The following is a 22,888-nucleotide window of genomic DNA, read 5'->3' as shown; positions in this document are numbered from 1 at the left end:
AAATATTAATAAATACTATAATAGTATATAAATAATACTAAAATAACACTGGTTGAGACGAGTCACAGGACCAGAATAACCATCTATAGGGCTATGAAATAGCACCTATATCCAGTGAACAAGCACACGCCAAAGCCCTGGTACCATAAAACGGGACTAGAAGATTCTCTCCACCAAGAAATGTGAAAGACCACCTCAGTTTGATATGAAACATACTTTATGAGCACATCTTATTCTGTGTTCTCATAAACAGAAACATGGTTTTTGAAAACGAAACTGATCTAATGAGACACAATGCCAGCACATATGCACAAACAAAAACCATACAAGGACACAAGTAGACTTTCTAAGTATTATCCCCAAATTCCCTTACCTTTTAAAGTAGACAGAGGTAGGAAAGAATGCAAAAAGGGAAAAAGGTCAAATAAATCAATCAACAGATTTTTAAAAAGAAAAATAGCTGTGGCAAACAAAATAATCAAGCAAATCAAAGTAAAACTAGAGGAGTTTCTGTTCATGCTGGGTCCATGCTGTGCAGAGGCATCTCCTGTCTGGCCTGCTGTCATCAATGAAGGCATTTCTCCTGCACAAGACCAATGTCTGTTTCAATTCACTCTAGCACATTAGAGCTGAACTGCTGATTCATTAGAGGACTGAGTGGTTGGACGATAAGTCCTTTTTTTCTGACCTGTTCAGCTGTTGTGCTCGTAATTAAACTGGCCTTGTAATTAAAATTGTATAATGGGGTCAACTGAGTTTGTGTGCTGCACTTGTTGATAGCATGGAATAGATCAAAAACTACTTTAGCATTAGTGGTGGACTGATAAGAGGTTTATTAGATAGTCAATGCCATTTCTAATAGAGAGTATGGTGGCTAATGGCCAATAAAGTGCTTCTATATGCACTACTGTTCAAAAGTTTGGGGTCAGTAAGATTAAATAAAAAAAAATTTCAGCAAGAATGCATTAAATTGATCAAAAGTGACAGTAAAGCCTTTTACATTGCAACATACTTCTATTTCAAATAAATGCTGTTTCTTAGCATACTAGAATGATTTTGAAGTATCATGTGACACTGAAGATTGGAGTAATGACTGCTGAAAATTCAGCTTTGCTATCACAGGAATAAATTACATTTTAAAATATGTTAACATAGAAAGTTGTTTTAAATGGTAATAATATTGATCAAAATTTCTGTTTAACTGTATTTTTGAACAAAGAAATGCAGCCTTGGTGAACATAAGAGACTTCTTAAAATCTTACGATGATAGGAACTGAGACATACACAAATTTGCTAAAATTAAAGGAACTCATAAGTGGGCATGCTTATTGGACGATGCTCTCAAAATAGTCAAATAGCAGCTAATTAAATGGCCTGGCTGATATAACAGTCTATCACATCGCCAACAACTGCCTCTGATTATTAAATCATATGTACTTCTGAGGCTTAAATAAACCATTGCAACTATTAAGTATCATTGTAAAGCAACAGAAGCATTTGGCAGAGCATTCACAGACATGCCACTTTCATTAAGACGTATATGAAGAGGCGAGAAACTAAGAAATAAACTAAAAGCAAGACAAAAGGACATGTGGTTCCTGTTGCTTCGGGTCCTCCATGCACATAAAAGACACCCAAACACATGCTGAAAGGTACTTCTGAGGGACGCCACAGCGATCCCCACTGTGAAGACTTCAGTAGAGTGGTTCTTCTCAATAAGTCTTCCCTTAAGAGCATGCTAATACATACATGATGTAGACATTCATTCTTACTACAGGCAAATGCATGTCAGCATCCACCCACAATTTCATACCAGTGCAGTTGGTTGACCATAAGCCGACCTGACTTTGGACTGAGGTACACAAGGAGAATGAGCCACCTTAAGAAACCATCAACATAAAACAAGGCAACTAAATCTGTAATGCAACTCTTAAGTATAACGCCGTTCCTTAAGGTGACTCTGGCTGAAATACCTCCACCGGAGCATCCCCGGACCATCACCAAGAGCACAGACCCATAATGCATTATGCTTCCAGAGAGACACCACTTGGAAGGCATAATACATTTTTTGCGATACTCTTCTTACCATCCCAACCTGCTGACAATGACACAAAACATCTTCTGACAAGTTCACAGCATTTTTGTAGAGACATTCAGTGCAGGCTGAATGCAAAGGTCACCTTTGACAGGAAAGGAGGGCTCTTTCATCCTAGACTTTGGTCAAAAGTCATGAAGCACAAAGGGATACGAATGCGTCTCAGGGTTGGGAGTGACTTAATTTCAATTTGAGCTTGTTTTATATTTGTCAATTCACTTAAATTTCACTCAAGACTTCTACTGAATCAAATTTGAATTGAAATATTCTAAATTCAGGCAACGAACCCAAACCCTGGAGCGCGTGTTATGTATTTTCTGCATAGCGAATAGCCTCTCAGAAGAGTTTCAGTGCCCGTGTGTTGGCAAGGGTATAGCAGGCTCCCCTTGGTCACATGCTGAGGCTGAAAGTGGGCAACAGCCCCCTAGTTCCCATCTCACGTACCTTCTTGTGCCAGTGCAGCTGTGCTGGTGGTGGGGGCGGCGGGGCTGGTGTGCTGCCGACCCACTATTGGACAAAAGAGCATGTCGTTTTGGAGAGGCTGACTCAAGGCAGAAGCTCAGCCTTTCCGGTATCACAAGGAAAACTTACCCAATTTGTATCCTAAAAAAGCAACCTAAAGCAAAGCCCAAATGCCTCTACGCAGTCAGGAAAGTGGGGCCAGATTACAAAATCAAAAGTTTCGAAAGAACTACATAAACGTAACATACTGATCTCTCAATTCATGAGCACAAGTCTCACTCATACGTCTGAAGCTAATGAGACATTCACCTGAGAAGTTCCTGGACACCAGCATGGTGGTCAAAATGGCCCCCTGCAGGAAACACAAATGCTACTTTAGTATCTTATCTAGAATTGGAATCAAAATTAACATTGCTAAGGACAAAGTTTTCGAACATTCATTCATTTGGATAAAGTATTAATAATGGGCAATACTAAACAATTAGGTTGAGTTTGTTACTATTAGTTAATGCATTTGGTGTCATTAACTAACAATGAATAACATTTTTACAGCATTTATTAATTTAGGTTAATGTTCATGTATGAATTTACAATTTTACTTTGTTTGTTCCTAATTGACTAATTTTAATGTATACTTAACACTTGTAAAAAAAATTTTTTTATCAGTATATGCAGAAATAACATTAACCTATATTAATAAATGCTGCAAGTACTGTACTTTGTTTATTCATGTTAGCGAATACATAAACTAATGTTAACATATTGAACCTTATTGTGCTGGAAATGAATGAATCAGACCTTTAGTTTTCTGCGGGCGTTGAACTTGCGCAGACACTCAACGGTTTCTTGACGATGCACCATGGAGGCGACAGTGGAGCGTTGCTAAGTGGGAAAAAGACATCAGTCCTTAGGACAAATCTTTATTCTTATACGTCATGACAGATTGTTTATAATACAAATTGTATATAAAGTCTCATTTGATGTTTTTCATCAACCAAACTGGCTAGCACATGTTTACTTCATTGCAGACTGGCGTGTAAGCTGTATGACATTATGCCAGTTGTTGGATGTAATTGTGAAAAGCTGGGTGACAACAATATAAACCAGCCTTGAGAGATGCAATGAAAAGTGCTGGGGGTTTAAGTCCACTTACACAGACCCACGGATGTTTGAGTGCTTGGTCAGCTGTGATCCTCTTCGCTGGGTTGATGGTCAACATCTGGTTGATGAGGTTTTTGGCCTCTGCGGTAACAGTGTCCCACTCTGGAGAGGGAAACTAAGACATGAAAAGACAAGAGAAAGAGAGGATGACTGAGTTTTCTTGATAAACAGTGAGGTCTACAGTGAAAAGCTGTGGTTTGTTTCATTTAAACCTGGAAATGAAAAGAAAGATTTTGAAACAATTATAACAAAAATGTTATGATGAAAAAAATTTATAAGAAACATTTCACATTTATTCATAAACAAACTAAGGCCCAATGACATTTTTTACATTTAAACACAACTTTTCTGTATAGCTACTTTAAAAGGATATGTATTTTGAAAACCTCTACAGAAATAAACATGAATTTAATAGTTCTAGGTCACTAATCATAGATATATTTGTGACAGTGATCATGTGTACAAACGATGCTCTTCCAGTGAAGCTCAACATGAACATGATCATCAGGGTTTACACAAACTTGAGTTCATGAAGTTCCACGTGAAAACAAAAGGGGGACAAACCAGGTACTAAGATATTATGAATGTTACATCAACTTTATGCTGATGCTGATAATATAAACTAATGAAAACGCATGTATTACATTAGGAAATAATGAAAAATAGAAACATTTTCACTAGTCCCAGACTTCTGTATGAAACAGAGGGCTCAAATGTATACAGACATTGACAAACACACAGATCAATGGCGTCCATGGCCTGTAATGGATTTTAATAAGATTAAAGCAGAGCAGCTAAAGCGATGGATGGCAAAGTGGTGTTTTTCACCTGGATGGCTGAAAATGCTGAAACCAAAACTGGCCTTCGTAATCACATCTTTCCCACACCGCAGCACTCCATCAAATGGACAATGGCACTATACAACAAACAAACACTACAAACATGCTACACTCCAATGCACTTAGAGAGCCTTTCTGGACTAAAAGGGATGGTGAAAGCACAAATGAAATAAAATTAGGGTGAATCCATATACTTTAATCATGCTAGATTGTTTACAAACAGCAACTTTGAGCTACAGCTGGTCACTGCGCTGACAGACAAAAATATGACACTATGCCATCTGCAAGATTGTTGTAACCTCATATAAGCTATATAGAATAGTGTTAATAGGAAATATCCCACTCTAAACTGGTTTTCTTCTAGGATTTGAGGTGGTGATGATGATGATGAAGACTCCTGTATGTTTCTCTGTTGAGCTCTAGAGGAGGGGGCTGCCATCATTTATTATTGAGTAACTCTGCTCCCTATCCCAACCAATTAAATATTAACAACGGCTTCAATCTGGGTTTGCCACTCTGGGTCGATGTGGTGGCACTAAAATCTCTGTATGGGGCCATGAGAGCATCTTTGTCAACATGTTGATGGGCAATAAAAGACAGGTCTAATAAAAGGGCTTTCACTTTCTGTTCCTGGTTGAGCTGAGCACAGCTAAAATAAACAGACCTTTTGTTCGACATGCCTGTTTTTGTAAGCGCCTACTTTAATTACATCAGATATGTTTAATTGAATTTCGGCACGGGATTGCGCATATTCTACTGATTCCCGCAGTTTCCGCGGGAAATTTCAGCGTGAAAGACACTTTGGACAGATGATGGAATGTATAATTTGCACATGCTTTTGAGTATTTCAATTTTAAACTTTAAAGTGCTCAATTCAGTACTTGCGCGCTCTCTGTGAGACCCCTTTCTGTGAGCTCACACCCAAAGCGCGTGCACATAGAGCCGCATCTGAGAGCGCGCGACTACAGAATAAAGTTGTTGCGCCTTATTGCGCGTAAACAGCCAAATACGTACAAAATTATCTCAAAATGCCCGTCTTGATGAGTATTCACGTAAACAGTCGATTTATACTAAACATTGTCGGTATATAGGCATATTAAGTGAATGTAAACAGTTGAGAAACAAAACTTATGTGTAACAGTTAGATCCGTGCATGTGGTCTTAAAGAGACAGCAAACTAAATAAACCTGCTGCTGTCTGTCATTAATGTTTATTTATACATTGAAGACTAACCAGTGTTATTTTAAAGTTAAATAGATTATTCAGTTTCTGTGGTATTTCTGTACCTGAATATTACTGTTATAGCTGAAAAACTTAAAGCACAGTTAATTTTAGTCTTGTTATTGTACTTGTTTGTGCCATTGCTTGTCATTTATCTATTCTTATTTTATTACTGACTGTTTATTTGTCTTTTTTAGTTATATATAAATTCAATTCAGAGTTTTAAATCAAAGTTCTTTTTAAGTATCTTCCTCACAATATAAATATGAATCAACAACATTATAAATTGTAAAACACAAATACACTGGGTGACGAAACATTTAGGTTGGATGATTGTAGTTTAAAAATATGTCTAAAAAAATACAATGGTGCAACTGGTCGATCCAAGGTTCATTTTGGAATTTAAAAAGACATGTGATGTGAAAACTTTAAGTGTTCCTTTCACACATGTACACTACCAATCAAATGTGGGATACTTTTGAAATTGAAATGAGTGGGATATTTTTAAAAGATTTTAATACTTTTATTATTAGTATAACAAAAGATTTCGAACAACGAATCCAAACTTTTGAATAGTAATGTGGATATGAACAAATATTCAGGTCTGATTAGATTTAAAAAAGTCATTAGATTATAAAGCAGTGAGAGCTCATTAAGGCAAACAGTGAGTGTGATTACTCACATCATAGGCTCCAGCCTTGATCTGTTGATACAGTTTGTGCTGGTCCTCGTCCCAGAAAGGAGGGTAACCCACCAGCAGGATATACAAGATCACACCTGCCCAGGACACATAAACAGGTAACTTCATACTAGTACTAGTCCACTGTTCTTCCAAAGTAATGAGACTGAATCACATATTTTTTACACTGATTATTCACAAAATTGGACAAATACTCAACACTATAAGACACCAGACCAAAGAGAGTCTTGGAATCATTTTAATGTGAACACTAAATAAAACTGGTGAAAATCTTACCACAAGCCCAGATATCCACTGGTTTGCCATAGGGATCCTTTCTCAGGACTTCAGGGGAGAGGTATCCAGGGGTGCCTGCAAAACCTGTAAAGCCAGAGTGTGATTACTTACATTTAATATCTAAAATGAACAGATTTCAAATCACAAAATCTTCAACACAATCTCTTTATGATAACCAAATTCTGAGCATTACAAATAAGGCAACAACATTTCAATTTGCATCAAATAAACTAAAATACAAAAATTGTTTTGTTTTTGTAAAAAATAAATAAATAAATAACTTCACTTTCTTATAATGCTGTGAAATATGAAAAGCACATAAAAAATTCCCATGATGTTGGACAAGCTTAATCCAATTTGTCCACTGGCTTTGTCGTCTGTAACCTTTGACCTGGTTCAAGTGAGTAGTCTTGACTCAAAAAGGACAGTAAACATTGAGAAAACTACTCCATATTTCCCAAGAGCACAGAGTAAAAACACAAGCTGGCTACTCTCCAGAGCTCTCTAGTCCCAACAAGAGTCACAGATGTCACTGAGAGCAAACAGAGCATTAAGAAAAATCATTGCTGGTTGAAAGTCAGCTTTCAGAATGAGTTTACGAGCACCAGTGGCATCTAAATGAGCGGATACATTTTCAGGGCTTTGAATATTTGTTTGAGAAACCAGAGAAATTCATTTGGTCTGTTGAATTTAATTCAGTCTTGCCTCAGGATGATCTAGAATGGCTTCAAGTCAAATCCCTTTAAGAGATGAGGCTACCAATGAGTTGAAGGAAAAGCAGAGGAGTCTTACCGAACCAGGCCTGCTGATCTCCTTGCACCTCGATGGCAAGGCCAAAATCAGCCAACTTCACTGCTGCCCCCTTCATCTTACTGGCTAACAGCAGGTTCTCTGGCTACAGGAGTACGCATGACAGAGAAAAGGGCAGGAGAGAAGAAAGTAAGAATAGTGAGCAATAAAGTGAGGGAGGAGACAAGAACAAAAATGGGCACATCAGAACTGAAATCTCCAATATTGTGATTTTAACATTAAAACATAAAGCTGCAGTGTGCCATTTCTGTCTGTTGTGAGTGTTCGTAGCGTGCAAAATTGTACAGGGCAAAATAGGCCCACTGACTATTGTCAATAATGTAGTGATGTACAGCTCATACAGAAGTCACTTTCAAACCAAGCAGTTTTCTGTTGCAAAATCTGTGTGGAGAAATTCTTCACCCTCATGCAAAATTCCTAATCGCAAAACAGCTTGTTTTGAATTCTACAAGTATTTATTTATATACTATTATAGAATTTAATAACATTTTGGATTAGCTTTTATTTTTATATTTTCACTTACATTTTTCCACAAACAACTGTAAATGTGACCACACCTTTATTATTTTATACTATTTCACCTAAATTAAATAAAAATAACACTAAAACCTAACAGAACTTGTTCTGAATGCTTCAAGTATATTTAGACATCACTAAATTATAGTGTACAGTATGCAAATATAGGGCTGGCATGATTCAAATCATACTTATCTGACCGTCATCAATTCGTAGTAGTGAATGAAGAAGTATCATATTGTTCACAAGTGCAGTGTGGAATACCACAAGGCTCAGTACTAGGACTGTTGCTTTTCACATTTTACATGCTACCCTTGGAGATATCATCAGGAAAAATGGTGTTAGCTTTCACTGTTATGCTGATGATACTCAGCTCTATATTTCTTTGTGGTCCGACGAAACACCAATTTGCAAAACTAACAGAATGCATAGCTGACATAAAAACTGGATGACTAGTAATTTCCTACTGCTAAATTCTGAAAAAGCAGAGGTGTTAATTATCAGACCAAAATCCTCTGCATGTCATAAACTAGAACACTGTCTAACACTTGATGACTGTGCTATCAATTCTTCGTCATCAGTTAGGAACCTAGGTGTGCTATTTGATAGCAACCTGTCCTTTGAAAGTCATGTTTCTAGCATTTGTAAAACCGCATTTTTCCATCTTAAAAATATATCTAAATTACGACCAATGCTCTCAATGTCAAATTCATAAATGTTAATTCATGAGTTCATGACCTCAAGGTTAGATTATTGTAATGCTTTTTTGGGTGGTTGCTTAGTGTGCTTAATAAACAAACTCCAGCTGGTCCAAAATGCAGCAGCTTGAGTTCTTACTAGAAACAGGAAGTATAACCATATTAGCCCGGTTCTGTCCACTCTGCACTGGCTCCCTATTAAACATTGTACACATTTTAAAATCTTGCTCATTACTAATAAAGCCCTGAATGGTTTAGTTCCTCAGTACTTGAGCGAGCTAGTATTGTTCAGGAGGCAAACACACTCTGTCAGTTTAAATCTAGATTAAAGACCCATTTCTTTAACCTGGCATACACATAACACACAATCCCTTTTCTATAATTCAAATCCGTTAGAGGATTGTTAGGCTGCATTAAATAGGACAACTGGAACCGGGAACACTTCCCATAACACCCAATGTACTTGTTACATTGTAGGAAGAATGGCATCTACACTAATATTTGTTTGTTTTATTCTTATTCCGAGGTCACCGTAGCCACACAGATCCAGTCCGTATCCAGATCAGATGGTCACTGCAGTCATCTGGATCCAGTCTGTATCCAGTCCAGATGGTGGATCAGGACCTAGAGATGACCTCTACAGCCCTGAATGTCAGCAGACACCATGTCAACTAGATGAACCCAAAAGACAAATCCCCTCTGTGAAGACCTCGTCGGCCATTGGCACAAGACCACGAGAACCAGACGAGTCCTCTGCTCAATCTGACTTGCGTTGCAGCCTGGAATTAAACCACACCATGCTGGTTTCGTCTGGCCAGAGGAGAACTCCCAAGGTTTTTTTTCTCCATTTCTGTCACTGATGGAGTTTCCTTGCCACTGTCACCTTTGGCTTGCTTAGTTGGGGACAATTTCTGGCAACATTGTTGACTTGACTGCACAGACACTATAGGAAGAGAACTGAACTGAGCTGGATGATGACATCACTGAATCAACAATGAACTGATTTATCTGATAAACTGACTGTTTTCTATTGTCCTCTTGCATTATCAGCACACGGGTTTTCTGTTTAACACTGTAAAGCTGCTTTGACACAATCTGTATTGCATAAAGTGCTATTTAAATAAAGGTGACTGGACTTGGATATTAATTTTGACATTTGCATTAACAGTGTTATTAAATTAAGCGTTTTCAAGATTAGATGACAAAAAAGGTAATACAAATACAAAAATAGGGAAAATAAAATATCCAGTAGCACGAGCCAAAAGAATTATGAAGTGCAATTCATGGGCATTCACTCCCACATGGCTGCTCATTCATTCTGTGTATGATTATGCTAAAGGTGATTATCAAGCCTACCGACGCTGAATTTAATCAGCTGTGATCTGCATAAAAGGACGTAAACGTATCCAGCATGTTCTATGAGGAGAGTCTTTCATCATCACATTGTAGGAATACTGAGATCCGGACTTGAACTACAGTGTGCATCAAGTGAGAGAGACAGAAATGGTGTGCATGCTTGTACATGTGAGAGAGAAGAAGAGAGAGATTGCATGTGGTGTCTGGAGGTGTCTGGTATCTCACTGGTGTGTGTGTGTGTATGTGTAAAGCGGATGGATAGCTGTGACAGCACGCTCATTGCTCTAAGCTGCATAATTCATGAAGAGACAGAGAGGAGGGCTTGTTATCTCATGCTACGAGAGCAGGGGTGAGCTGCTCTCTCGCCCTGCTGTCCTGCACACCCCGCTGCCTCTGAATGCTGCAGGCACAGCCCTGACCTGGACACTGCACAGTCATCCTGCAAAAACTGCGCCAACACGTTTATAGTAGGATGGACACAACAGACTTTCTGTGATGTCACATCATATTTTAATGAATGTTAATTAGGGGATGCTGACATAGCTAGATTAGTCATAAGCCAAACCAAAACAGGATTGGTAACTCATGCAGCAGATATTCCATGTAGGGATTCGCTCAAATGTTTTTAAACTGCCTTTAATGGTTTTGAATGTATTATGTTGTGAAATAAAAACACTAAAAAAGGTTTTAAGTGCTAGGCATCACATCTTAAGCATCATATCCTAGTATCAACAATAAAACAAACTGCAAATAATTAAAAATTAATTGCACATTTATTGGCTAATTCTCTACGACTGTTTTTTTCCCACTTAATTTAAGGGGATAAACAAGTGAGTGTTATTTTAGTATTACTTATATACTATTATAGTATTTAGCAATTATTCATTCTATTTATTTTAATATTTTTGGTTTCCATTTTCATATTAGTGTATATTTTAATAATTTTATATACTTTTGTCATTTTTATTCGTTTTTTTTAATGTTTCTATTTAGCTTTAATTTATATTTATTTCAGTTTTAGTTTTAATAATTTGAGTTCTTCATATTTATATCAGTTAGTTGCCAAGGCAGCATTTCTAGTTTTTCATATAATATTTACATATATTTTATCTGTGAACTTCATCCTTACTCCTTCAATAAAAATCAGCACCCAATACCCATGTCCTGCAACTCTAGGGATTTCTCTTCCCTCCTAAACATTCTTTCTCTGTCTAGTTTTCCTTTTCCTCCTTGTCTGTCTGTTCAACAGTTCTGTCTCTTTCCCTTTGATGAATTAGAGGAGGCAAAATGACTCTCCACCAGACACGCTCACCATCATGCCATGACTCTGCAGCCACCATGACATCACACAGGTTTCCATAGCAACCGGCCTGCCTCCAGTACTCCTCTGTCTGTCTTTACTTTTAAAGAGGTGAACTAATACAGAAAGTAATGGGTCAGTGTTTTTTTTTTTTTTTTTGTAGGGGTGGGGTTAGACAATTTTTTCCACCACATGCCACTGATCTATTATGTGTTTCATCAGTTGTTATTGTAAGAAAAAAAAAACTTGAACAAACACACAATTTCACCTCCTAAACAGGCTCTACTACATCTACTCCTAGGAAGATGTGGAGATACAAAGGAAAATAAGTGTAAACTCTGACAAGCAACAAGGAAACACTATTTCAATTTCAATCCAATATGAGGTTCACATTGAATGATGGCATTTAAAGAACAAATCTCTCCATCATCCATTAAATGTTCCTTTGTTTGCTTTCTGCATTGTGCTTATCAAATGACCCCTCAGGATTAGCCACAGCCAACCGGCCGAGCTCTGACGTCAAGAGAATGAAATAACACAATCAAACGGCATACATGTTCTCCGGTGTCAAGTTTGTGTCCACACAGCGTTTAATGTTGCAAGCACATGTCTGAGTGTGTGCAAATGACGCCACAGGGTTGCCAAGAGGAGGAGGGCTTGGATGACGCAAGCTCCCGTATTGGCATGTTGCCACAGTGACGGCGTGACTCACCTTGAGGTCCCTGTGCACAATGTCATGCTGGTGGATGTGGCTGACGCTTTCCAGGATCTGATTGATGCAATGACTGAGAAACAGAAAGCAGAGGGGAGGAAAAGAGGGTTGGATTAGGGAGAGAAACCCAGGCATTAGTACAAGGATCTAACTCCAGATAGAAGACTGGGTGAAAGAAATCCAGCTACAGAACCTGGCCTGTGCAGATAGACTGAGCTTTGCATGAACAGATAAATAATCTGGTTTGTTTTGTGGTTCTCAAAACTGCCAGAGAAGGTTTCCAGGATGGAAATGAAAAGACATTTACCATGTCATCCAAATGGCAAAACAAATTCCTGAAGCTGAATGCGTGCGTGTATGTATGTATGTATGTATGGACAGGTATGTATGTGTATATATAAATGCAGCCTTGGTGAGAATAACAGACAAAAATCTTACCACCCCTAAACTTCTGAACAATAGTTCATGTGTGTATGTATATATATATATATATCCCAGTAATACTACACAGACGTGCATGTGTTGCTCTGACAGACTTGCACCGCAGAAGTCTTTCCATAGACAGTGAGGGGACAGAAATATCAAGCACCGGTGAAGCTGGAATGCTTCTAAATGCAGCGAGTGGAGCAGCTCATTATAGAGCTCTGAAACCTGTTCAGAAGGTCGTGGCCCGAGGACAGAGGGTGAGTTGGGTGGGGATGACATCTCTCTGAGAGATTTTTTGTTTGTTTGGAAGCATACTTGAAAAATAATAAATTTCCGAATGATTCGGTTTATGTAATGAGAGAGCAAAAAAGAGAGCGCCTGCAGAAAGAAAAGCAATGGCAGTCAAGTAAAGAAAGAGCCCCATTAGATATTCCTTAAAGCTCTCTTGAGGAAGGATGGCGAGGAAGGCATTTCTTGTGTCCAAATTTGGCAAAATCTGTGGACTGCATTCCATTCCATCCCATTTCGGAGGCACTTTCCAGTAAAAACTCTCTCTGTTCTCCCCCTTGATGCAAACTCTCAGAAGCAGCCTTCATGCAGCAAGTCTGGAGAGTGGCTTCCAAAAGTAATTGGAAAGTAACACTAATTTTGTTGTTCCGGCTTAGTGCTGAATATGAAGTGGAAATGGACTGAAGTGCAGACAGTCAGTTTTAATTTAAGGGGATGCCTATCCAGGCAGAAGGTTAAAAATAACACCACATTTCAGGCCAGCTGCCATCCCTGTTAAAGCACTGAGAGTATTTACATAGTTTGACATTATTTGAAATAAAAATATCATGTTTAATAATTAGTTGCGTAACCTTGGCATTTAATGATTGTCTCGCTGTCTGGGACCAAAGAGCAGTGTTAGAGACAGAATATTTTCACTAAGGCCTTACAAAAGCACTGTGGTAGTGCCATGGTACAGTGATGGCAGCAGAAAGTAATACCATGGTACTTTGAGTAAAGAATTAAAGAAAAGACTATGAGATTGATGTACCATAGTATTTACAGAAAAAAATCCATTAATATTTTATTATTGTATATATTACACAATATATTATTTATACAAATCCTTTTAATATGCTGATTTGGTGCTCAAGAAACATTTCTTATTATCAATGTTGAAAACAGTTGTGCTGATTAACAGTTTTGTGGAAATTGTGATTTTTTTTTTGTATTCTCTGAAAAGAACATTTAAAGTATTTTAATCTTTTGTTCTTTTTTCACATAAGTGTCTTTACTGTTAAATTTGATCAATTTAATGCATCAGTGTTGAATAAAAGTACAAAGTTCTTTCTGACTTAGTGACCCCAAACTGACCCACGGTAGTAGTGTATATTATTTATAAATTACAACTAAACGCCGATATGATTTTAGGTGAATTTTTAAACTTACCTTGCATCTGCTTCACTGTAATATTCTCTTGCGACAATGTCTTCAAACAATTCTCCACCAGTCACACTACAGGAAGAAATACAGGCTTTATCAACAACTCAAGTATGGAGAACCCACAGCGGTTCCATTCAGCTATAAACTATAAAGAGCACGAGGCCTGTAGAGGAGTATGTGGCTAATGGAGAGTTTTATCACCACGGGGCGGCACTTGAGTGTTGGGCGAGCGCTATCAGCGTCCTGACACAAGAGCCCTGAGAGAGGGCCATACAGTCACAATCTACACACACATACACTTACATGTATGTCTTGCTCTCACACACACTACAGTTATGCAGAGGAGTCTACATCTCAACAACACTTCAGACTCTGATAATTGTTTAAAATGATGTCAGCATAACTTAAGCAAAAGAATTCCGAAATATATGGTACAGAGAAATGGGCCTACTGGCTAGAGAATAAAGTTTAATCGTCATACTTCAATTACATTTTCCTGTAATTAACGAAGTTAATTAACAAACTTAATTACTGCCAAACGAGGCTGAAAGGAAGTGGAAAGTGTGAGTATACAGGCCTCATCTCAACAGAAGATCACACTGTCTGACTCAGATACTTACAGGTCAAAGACCAGGTAATGAAAGCCTTCTTCTGCGATACTGTCATGGAGACGCACTGTTGAGGGAAAACAGAAAGAGAGAATGAGGTAAGACAGAGAAACAACATAAGCAGGATGAACAGAAGGAGCTTTTATCCTTTTCTTAACCTGCCCATGAAGTCATCCTCATTACAAATCCCAACCTTGCTGCATAATGCCTTCTAAGGCAGCATCCTAGCTGAAATGAACCTCATAACTGACCCATCTGAAACGTTCATAAAGAGCAACTCCAAATACCTACCAAATAAAATTTGGCATAGGACATCATTCGTCTCAGAGAAGGAATTCTGGTCTTTGCATTACAGAGGGAGCGGTGGCACAGCAAGTAAAGCAAGGAACATTTGTTATCCTGATTGAAGGTAATGAATTTGTCATCGGTTGTTACAGATTTGAAACAGTGCACCTGCCAGATCTCTCTCATGCAGCCATTAAGAGACCCTCGGCTCGCTCTCATTGTGTGTGGGTCTGTGTAAATGACAGCGTATATTAATCTCAGCCATGTGAGGGAGGTGGCTGTGCTAAATGAGGGCAGAGAGGGCAAAGCAGAATTATATTATCTCCACATCCACCCAGGATCACCCACAGCGCTGACACAAACACACATTCTGACTGGAGGACTGCGTTTTAACACAATTCATACTGAAGGTGCTGTGAACAGTGTTTGAATGGAGAGTGATTTTAACAGGTTGGCCTGAGAGAGGTGTGGACAGAGCCGATGTGTGTTGTACTCTGATGAAGATGATACTCTCTGAACATATTGCCCTAATGTTTTTGACTTGAACTAGTGCTATACTTTACTGGTATAGCACTAAAATTGGAAAAAAGTAATACTAGCCGTGTCGCATGCATATGTGTGTTTTGCAGTAACGTAGCTGTGAATGTGTATCCACCTTATTTTTCCCATAAGAGCAGGCGTGGCCATTTGTAAATTTTATGGGACTGACTTCCGGTGTCATTTTTAGCTGTACAAAACAGCTTGTTTTGCTGCTTGATATTGCAAACTGGTGTCTTACCAGTGATTTTACCATTATTTTAATGTATTATCTTAATTATGAACACTGGTTTGTAGTGAAAAGAGTTATACCGTTTACTGTATTTTGTTATTCTACTTGTTATTTCCCTACCGCGGCTAATGAACCGAAAGTCTCACACATTCACAGAAAACGTCTTACTTCCGCATTGAAAAATAAGGTGGATAAAATATATTCATATATAAAATAAATATGTAAAATAAATACAATACCGTTCAAAAGTTTTTTAAAACAAATTAATACTTTCGTTCAACAAGTATTAAATTGATCAAACGTCACAGTAAAGACACCTAATGCTAATGTATAAAGATTTCTACCTTAACTGAATACTGTAAAAAAAATGACAGCTGCTTCACAATATTACAGTTTTTATTGCATTGTTTAATCAAATAAAGGCAGCCTTTGTGAACATACAGTAAGAGACTTCTTTCAAAAACAAAAAATCTTACTGATCCCTTTTTTTTTTTTTTTTTTTTTTTTAATTTTTGAACATTTACTTTTATTATGGTTACTTGTATTATGAAGTTATGGGTTTTCACACTATTAAAGAGCTCCACAGGGATGCATATCTGCTCTTGTCGTGCATCTGTGAGCCGACTGCAGTCATGCACTCATATCTGCTGGTTTTTGGAAGAGGGTTTGTTGACAACAAACCCCACTGTTGATAACATGTACAAAGGCTGTAAGTTACCCTGCATGTGTTGTGTATGTGTTGTGTATGTTCAAGACAAAAGGAGAGAAAAAGAACAAGTGTGTATTAGGCTTGAGTCTTTGCCGCCATAGGCGATGTGCTCCTTAAGAATACTCTCTCTCTCCTACACACACTTGATTGCTCTTTTTGTTAGGAGTTTATTGGCAGTCCATGCAGAAAACATGATAACCTGAGAGAGAGAAAGAAGAAGAAAGGGCCGTTCAAGATGGCTAGACAGTAAAAGGTACAAAAGACACATTTAGGCCACTGGGAATGGAAGGGAGAGAATACATGAGAAAGAAAAAAGTGAGGGAGGAGAGACAAGAGAGTATGAGGGTGGGAAAGGACAAACACATCCTAGAAAGAAGAAACCAAGGCTACAAAAAAGGAAACGTCAAGCAGAATGTCTGCGCTTCTGTTTGCATTACAAGAAACATATGATTTACACTGCCAAGGACAAAAAACAACATATTTAAAGTATCAAAAAAGAACTATATTTGACTTACAGCTGTCAACACCACTGGAGATTGTGTGTCACATGAACAACTGTGGCTACTAGGGAGTCATTAACATTGAACAATAACTTGCATTTTAGATTGTTCCTTACATAAAGCTATAGTATGAAGACTTGAAATAGCCAAAGTCATACTTTTATGGTGTATCTCTGCCTTTTTTGGAGCCTGTCTGTTTAAATCACTTCTGGGTGAATTATCCCTGTTAAATAGTCTGGTGGTGTGTGTCATGTAAGCACAGTTTAAGGAGATTTTCTTGAACAGCACCAATCCTTTTGTTTTAATCCTGTTGTTTTCCTTCAAGTCTTCAAAATCCCCAAATACTTAATAATGTTTACTTTACAAATACTTACTTTTTTTGCACCTGGTGATTATCTAGCTACCCTCAGTGCCCAATGTCACCATCCTGAAACATTTTAGCCACTCACATCTTACTGTCTTCCACAGCACTGTGCTGTTCACACACACTGAAGGGAGCCTGAAGGGATGATGCCTGTGCTATTTCCATGATTTTGCATGAGGTGGAGATTTTGTCTGTGTGATCTGTTTTGTCAGTCACATCCTTTCTCATGCCATGCAAATAATCTTGTGTTGACTGTGACTAGCATGTTTGTACAGTATGTCTCACTGTGTACAGACACACGCGCGCACACGCACACGCGCACACACACACACACACACACACTATTGTTCTCAATTACTCAAGGGAGAACGGGATCAAGACTCACCTATGTTGGAATGTTTGAGCAGACGGCAGATGCGGGCCTCTCTTTCTAGCTTCTGATGATCTGAGGATCAAACACAGAAAGAACAGCTCAGCACATTTAACACCTGCATCTCCACAAGTGTCAAAACACAAACATTATCAGTGAAGAACCACTTACATTACCGCTCAAAAGTTTGGGGTCTGTAAGATATTTTTTGTTATTGAAAAAAGTTTGTTTGATCAAAAATACAAACAGTAATATTGTGAAATACTATTACAATTTAAAATAACTGTTTTTTTAATATATTTGAACATATTTTAAAATGCAATTTATTCTAATGGAAGCTGAATTCTACAAATATTTTTGTAGAAATCGTGATACATTTTTTCAGTACTCAAAAGTACAGTATTAATTTTAAATAGAAATCTTTTGTAACATTATAAATGTTTTTACTGTCACTTTTCTGTCAATTTCTTTAAAAAAAATTTTTTTTTTCCCTGACCCCAAACTTTTGAACTGTACTGTAAATTTCTCATACAAAGCTATTGTTCGGCTTCAGAAGCCTTGGAATATTAGCACACTAATCATATGGATCACTTTCATGTGTTTATAGTGCTTTTTTGTCATTTTGAAGCTCGACAGTCACTTTTCACTTTCATTACATGGAAAAGACTGATGTGATCAAATGACCCTGAGACGGACATTAATCCCAGGTGTAAACAGGACCTGTGACCAATGCAACTGTTCAGTGTCATATAATCAATATTAAGCCTATTGCCCTATTCTTAGCCAGAATATAGTTAATGACTGTGTGTACATGTAATGGGCATGAAGATGTCCACTCTATAAAGGAAGCGGCTGAGATTAATATAAATGCCCATCCTGGGATATTGAGCATCGATCTCTAAAAGGATCATAGCCTCTTTGGGAAACCTTTAGAGAGTTATATGGGAGGGAACTCAAACGGACACACACACACAAACACACACAAACTGTTTCAGCTGCGTAAATACATAATACAAATATATAGTTATTCTCGGACCATAAACAATGATGTTACGCACATCCATTTAGGATAGAGAAATGATCATGTGATATAAAGAGAAGAGGGACAGAGAAGTGTCAGCACTGAAAAGCAGGGCTTTTAACGCGGGCCGGCTGTAAAAGTCAAGCATCTTAACTAGAGTTGTCTACATGACGCCAGACAACACCCTACTTAAAAAGAATGCCCACGTGCACTCGAACACAGTTATCTGCAGCAGCAGGGATCTGCTAGTAGGAATTCAAATCATGAACTCAATGCAGGCACTCCTGCTGGGTCAGATCAGTCTCACATAAACACACACCGCTCTAACACATAACATATCCTCAGTCCAAGATCACACTGTGCCAAGTGTGTGCTACTTGTCTGAAATGAGCCAGACCTCAAACTAAAGACAATTTTCGAAAATATAATGAAAGATGAAGAAAGTACAAATGACACAGGGTGTTTATATATGCAAATTATGTTCCTTTCACAGGCCTTTATAAGGTCCAGCCATAACCTCTATGGGACAAGTTTGTGAATTCAGTACTCAAGAGTGAATGCATGTCGATCTTCTACCCAAAAAGCATTCAATCCCTCTGACAGCCCCAAAGCATGATTCTCAGAAATGACATCAGCCTCAGTCTTGAAGTATCAAACATTCATCTAAAAAACCATCACCACTACACTATACTAGCAGTCACACAGCCTTAGCATTCACGGTACTTCTCATGCACACACACACACACACACACACACACACACACACACACACACAGACAGACAGACAGACAGACAGGTTTCAGACTTTAAGTGATGATGTTTTCATCATATACAAATGGATGTGGGTGTAGGATCACTGGTGGCTTAAAGCTTTTCTGAGAAGTGGGACCAAATAAACATCCCTCTGAAAGAGTGAACTGTGACTGCTGCGAGTGATGTGCGTGTGCGTTCGGTTTACGGCAGCAGATGTCTTTTTTACCTAACAGAATTAATGCAGGACATTTAATATTCAGCCCTGCCGCGGCTCCCTACAGAACAGTTAATCTGAGCGTGAGAGATGGCCGTACGACTGTTGGCATGCAATGACTGCTGAGAAAACAAACACACACATAAACGAAACACTTTGAGTATGTGTTATAAAACTTGTTTTTATCATTTGCTGCACCTTCTGCATGCAATTCATCCATTGCATTATAAATCAAGTTTGAAGTCGAATAAACATAAATTCACTGATAGCTGTGATCTGATGCAAACGATAAAGTCATCTAGAAAGAGAAATGGCTTTGAGTGGCTTTTTTTATGCTCATGCTCTTTTTGTGTGCTCTCTCGTTTTCTTTCTTTTTATCCCATTACTTAAGAGATAAATAAATGATGTGTTGTTCAGTGACCATCTCTAAAATCCAATTGGGCTAAGTGCTGCTTTTTCACGGTTCGGTCGGGTCCATGATGTCATGGACTCTCAGAGAGAGAGAGAGATTCAGAAAACAGGAGCGATACACTGACTGATATAAATGGTTAAATGAAACATTAACAGGTGTATAAGTGTCCTGAGATTGGACCAGCATAAAACGTTGATATCATAATGAGCATGACAGGAGCATGACATATTTACAAAGAACGTAAATATTATTTTCTTTTTCAGCAGATGGTCAGTGTATAGACCAATTTGGATTAGACGTCACAGTTACGTCACATGCAGCTGCGCGTGCATTGTGGTGGCAGAAAAACACTGGGAACAAGTAGAGGGAAACGGGTAAAATCCATGGAATAAGAGAAAAAAATGTAGTGTTGTGCCTTTGGATATCAGAATTGGAAAGCAAATAATTTTTATAGAATACTGTCATCAAAGACACCATTTGAAGCTAAACGCAGACGTTTAAACGGACATACTATGAATGAAAACTGCTATGATTACTCTACTTTTAAAGCATAAATTTGATTTAAACAACAGGCCTACATAATAGTCACATATGCAGTTCATAGGGGACATATTGTATTAACTTAGCCCTACAGTTACAGCATGAAATATTATTTAAACCTATTACAATTAACATTTTACACAACATTTATTTCTTTTATCTCACAATTCTGACTTTTTCTTGCAAATGCAAGTTGATATCTCCTAACTTGGACTTTATAACTCGATTTAACTCAAAAGTAGTGAGTTTGTCAATTCTGAGGAAAAAAAAAGCCAGAAGTGTGGGCTATATATTCTGAGCCGAGGGAAAAAGAGAGAGTGACAAGTTGTTTTTCCTTATCAGTATTGTGAGATATAATATCGGAATTGCGAGAATAAAGTCGGATTTTTGAAATATAAAATCAAATTGACCTTTTTTTTAATTATTTTATTCTTCTCTAGCCGTAAAGGTTAGAGAACATACGTGACCAAACTTTGCACGTATGGGTAATGGAAAACGTAAATTTAAATACAGAAATACAATGCCATTTTGAATATTGCATACGGGTTTTCTGCAACCATGATGCGCGCGCATCCCGAATTTTTTTTAATTTTCCCGAAAGTTTACAAACCTATAATTAGCCTATAGATGTAATCAATTCCTGATGGACAAAATCAAGTGCCATCCTATATTTTTTCTAATTTGAGATCCTGTTTCACTTGGATATACAACAACAGACAAGAAAATATGGTCACAATTTTCATAAAAAAAATGTACACATTCATTTGGATTAAATAATCTTATATAATCTATTGCTTTATAATATACAACCTAACAAACTTTATTTTACAAAATTTGTAAAATACTTCTGCTGCTTACTACAGGCTTGACAGCGTATTTGTGCTATCTATCTTTAAAATAAAAGCCTTTTGCTAAAGCAATGACATTCACAAATTTATAAATGTAGCTTAAGTGTCTATATACCTTTTTAGGCCTTTGTGGACACAGAAAAGGTCAATAATTGGTACTGATGCATAATGGTATGAAAAAGGTTGGTTAAAAAAAATAAAGTATAGCTGTATAGTTGGACAATAAAAACACGGTAATCGCACATTGGTTTTTACTGTAGTTTAAAGGTTTGAATGCTCTAAAGAAATGTCTATATTGGAGTGAACGGCAATTTAGACTGTTCCTTACCACTGAAATTGAGCAGGTGAGTGTAGAAGAATGATTCGCGATGGAACTTCTCGATGTCCAGGATGGTCGAACCCTCCAAACTACTGCGCAGAGTCTTCTTTGAGCCGCTCTTATCAGCGACCAGAGACTCCAGCATTGTCCTGACCATATACAGCTACACAGAGGAACAGAAAGAGTAAGTCTTTTACTCTTCGCACATGCATGTTTAGCCACCCCTCGACAGACATTCACAGCTGCATTCTGCTCCGGTCATCTTGCCACAGGTGGACCTCTTTTGCATTCTGGTCTGAGTGCATTAACATGGTGATGGAGGGCACACAGTTTCTTCCCTGGAGCTTCCCTGGAGAAGTGGATGTGTGTCCGTGTAGCACTGTATTTAAATACTGAGAGGCTATGTTCACAGTTATTGTTTGGGTCAAATTGTCTTGAACAAAGTATGACAGGGATTTTTTTACACTAAACATATTTCATTAAAATCATAATACTTGTGAACTACCAAAAAAAATAAATAAAAATAAAATATTTACTCCTTTTTGTTCCCGTTTGAAAAACCCTTCAACATGAGACACGAATGGATCAAATTCTGTCTGTATGATCAAGGAGGTCTATAACAGTAAACTACCCACTGAGGTATTAGTCTAATTCTAAGGCACCAGAAACTGGTAATGTACACAAAGCCAAAATTTCAGGTCTCAATGCGACCCTAGTTCAGAGTTGTGAGCCTCTTGACAGAAACCTCTTATGGTGAAATTCAACCATAATCATACAGAGCTCAAGGTAATGACAGAAAAGCTTGAAATCAATCCACACTAACACAAAAACATTGATGAGTCAAAAATTAACATAAAAAGATTAAAAACAATGTGGCATGGGAACAATCCTCAACACGTACTTCTTCAAATTAAACTGACTGTTGAATCAGGACACATGTATGAATCTCTCTCAAAAATTCCAGTAGCAAAGCACCGAGATCACGTTGAGAGGCAGAACCGATTACAGCTCAAATCCCCGAGGCGCTATTGACATTCAATACGACACCCTTCCATGCCACACCGGATCAACCGTGCTTCATGCAACATCTGCGGCAGAAGCGAGTGGAAGATTACATGCGCTTCTGAATGACACTGGGCTTAGCCGTGTGTGTGCGTGGAACAGGTAAAAAAA

At 37.9% G+C, this 22,888-nt stretch overlaps 1 protein-coding gene across 17 annotated transcripts in view; it reads right to left on the bottom strand.

Moving 5' to 3' along the window:
* Nucleotides 1–22,888, bottom strand: part of LOC107696884 (calcium/calmodulin-dependent protein kinase type II subunit gamma-like) — a 65,427-nt gene that overhangs the window by 18,333 nt on the left and 24,206 nt on the right. For 12 of the 17 annotated variants that reach the window (XM_016497431.1, XM_016497429.1, XM_016497430.1 and 9 more), the window contains exons 3-13: nucleotides 17,624–17,683; nucleotides 14,624–14,678; nucleotides 14,010–14,075; nucleotides 12,147–12,219; nucleotides 7,547–7,649; nucleotides 6,755–6,838; nucleotides 6,461–6,555; nucleotides 3,711–3,833; nucleotides 3,356–3,439; nucleotides 2,867–2,909; nucleotides 2,540–2,602 (exon numbers count right to left, since the gene is read on the bottom strand). In XM_016497431.1, coding sequence (XP_016352917.1) covers nucleotides 2,540–2,602; nucleotides 2,867–2,909; nucleotides 3,356–3,439; nucleotides 3,711–3,833; nucleotides 6,461–6,555; nucleotides 6,755–6,838; nucleotides 7,547–7,649; nucleotides 12,147–12,219; nucleotides 14,010–14,075; nucleotides 14,624–14,678; nucleotides 17,624–17,683 — 849 coding nt within the window. The remainder of the gene's footprint in view (nucleotides 1–2,539; nucleotides 2,603–2,866; nucleotides 2,910–3,355; nucleotides 3,440–3,710; nucleotides 3,834–6,460; nucleotides 6,556–6,754; nucleotides 6,839–7,546; nucleotides 7,650–12,146; nucleotides 12,220–14,009; nucleotides 14,076–14,623; nucleotides 14,679–17,623; nucleotides 17,684–22,888) is intronic. The other 5 variants (XM_016497435.1, XM_016497436.1, XM_016497432.1 and 2 more) reach the window with 1 other exon arrangement.

This window comes from Sinocyclocheilus anshuiensis, unplaced genomic scaffold (assembly GCF_001515605.1).
Source record: "Sinocyclocheilus anshuiensis isolate Anshui unplaced genomic scaffold, SAMN03320099.WGS_v1.1 scaffold1224, whole genome shotgun sequence".
NCBI lineage: Eukaryota > Metazoa > Chordata > Actinopteri > Cypriniformes > Cyprinidae > Sinocyclocheilus > Sinocyclocheilus anshuiensis.
The sequence above is the reverse complement of the archived record's forward strand: the minus strand, read 5'-3'. Positions and strand labels throughout refer to the sequence as shown.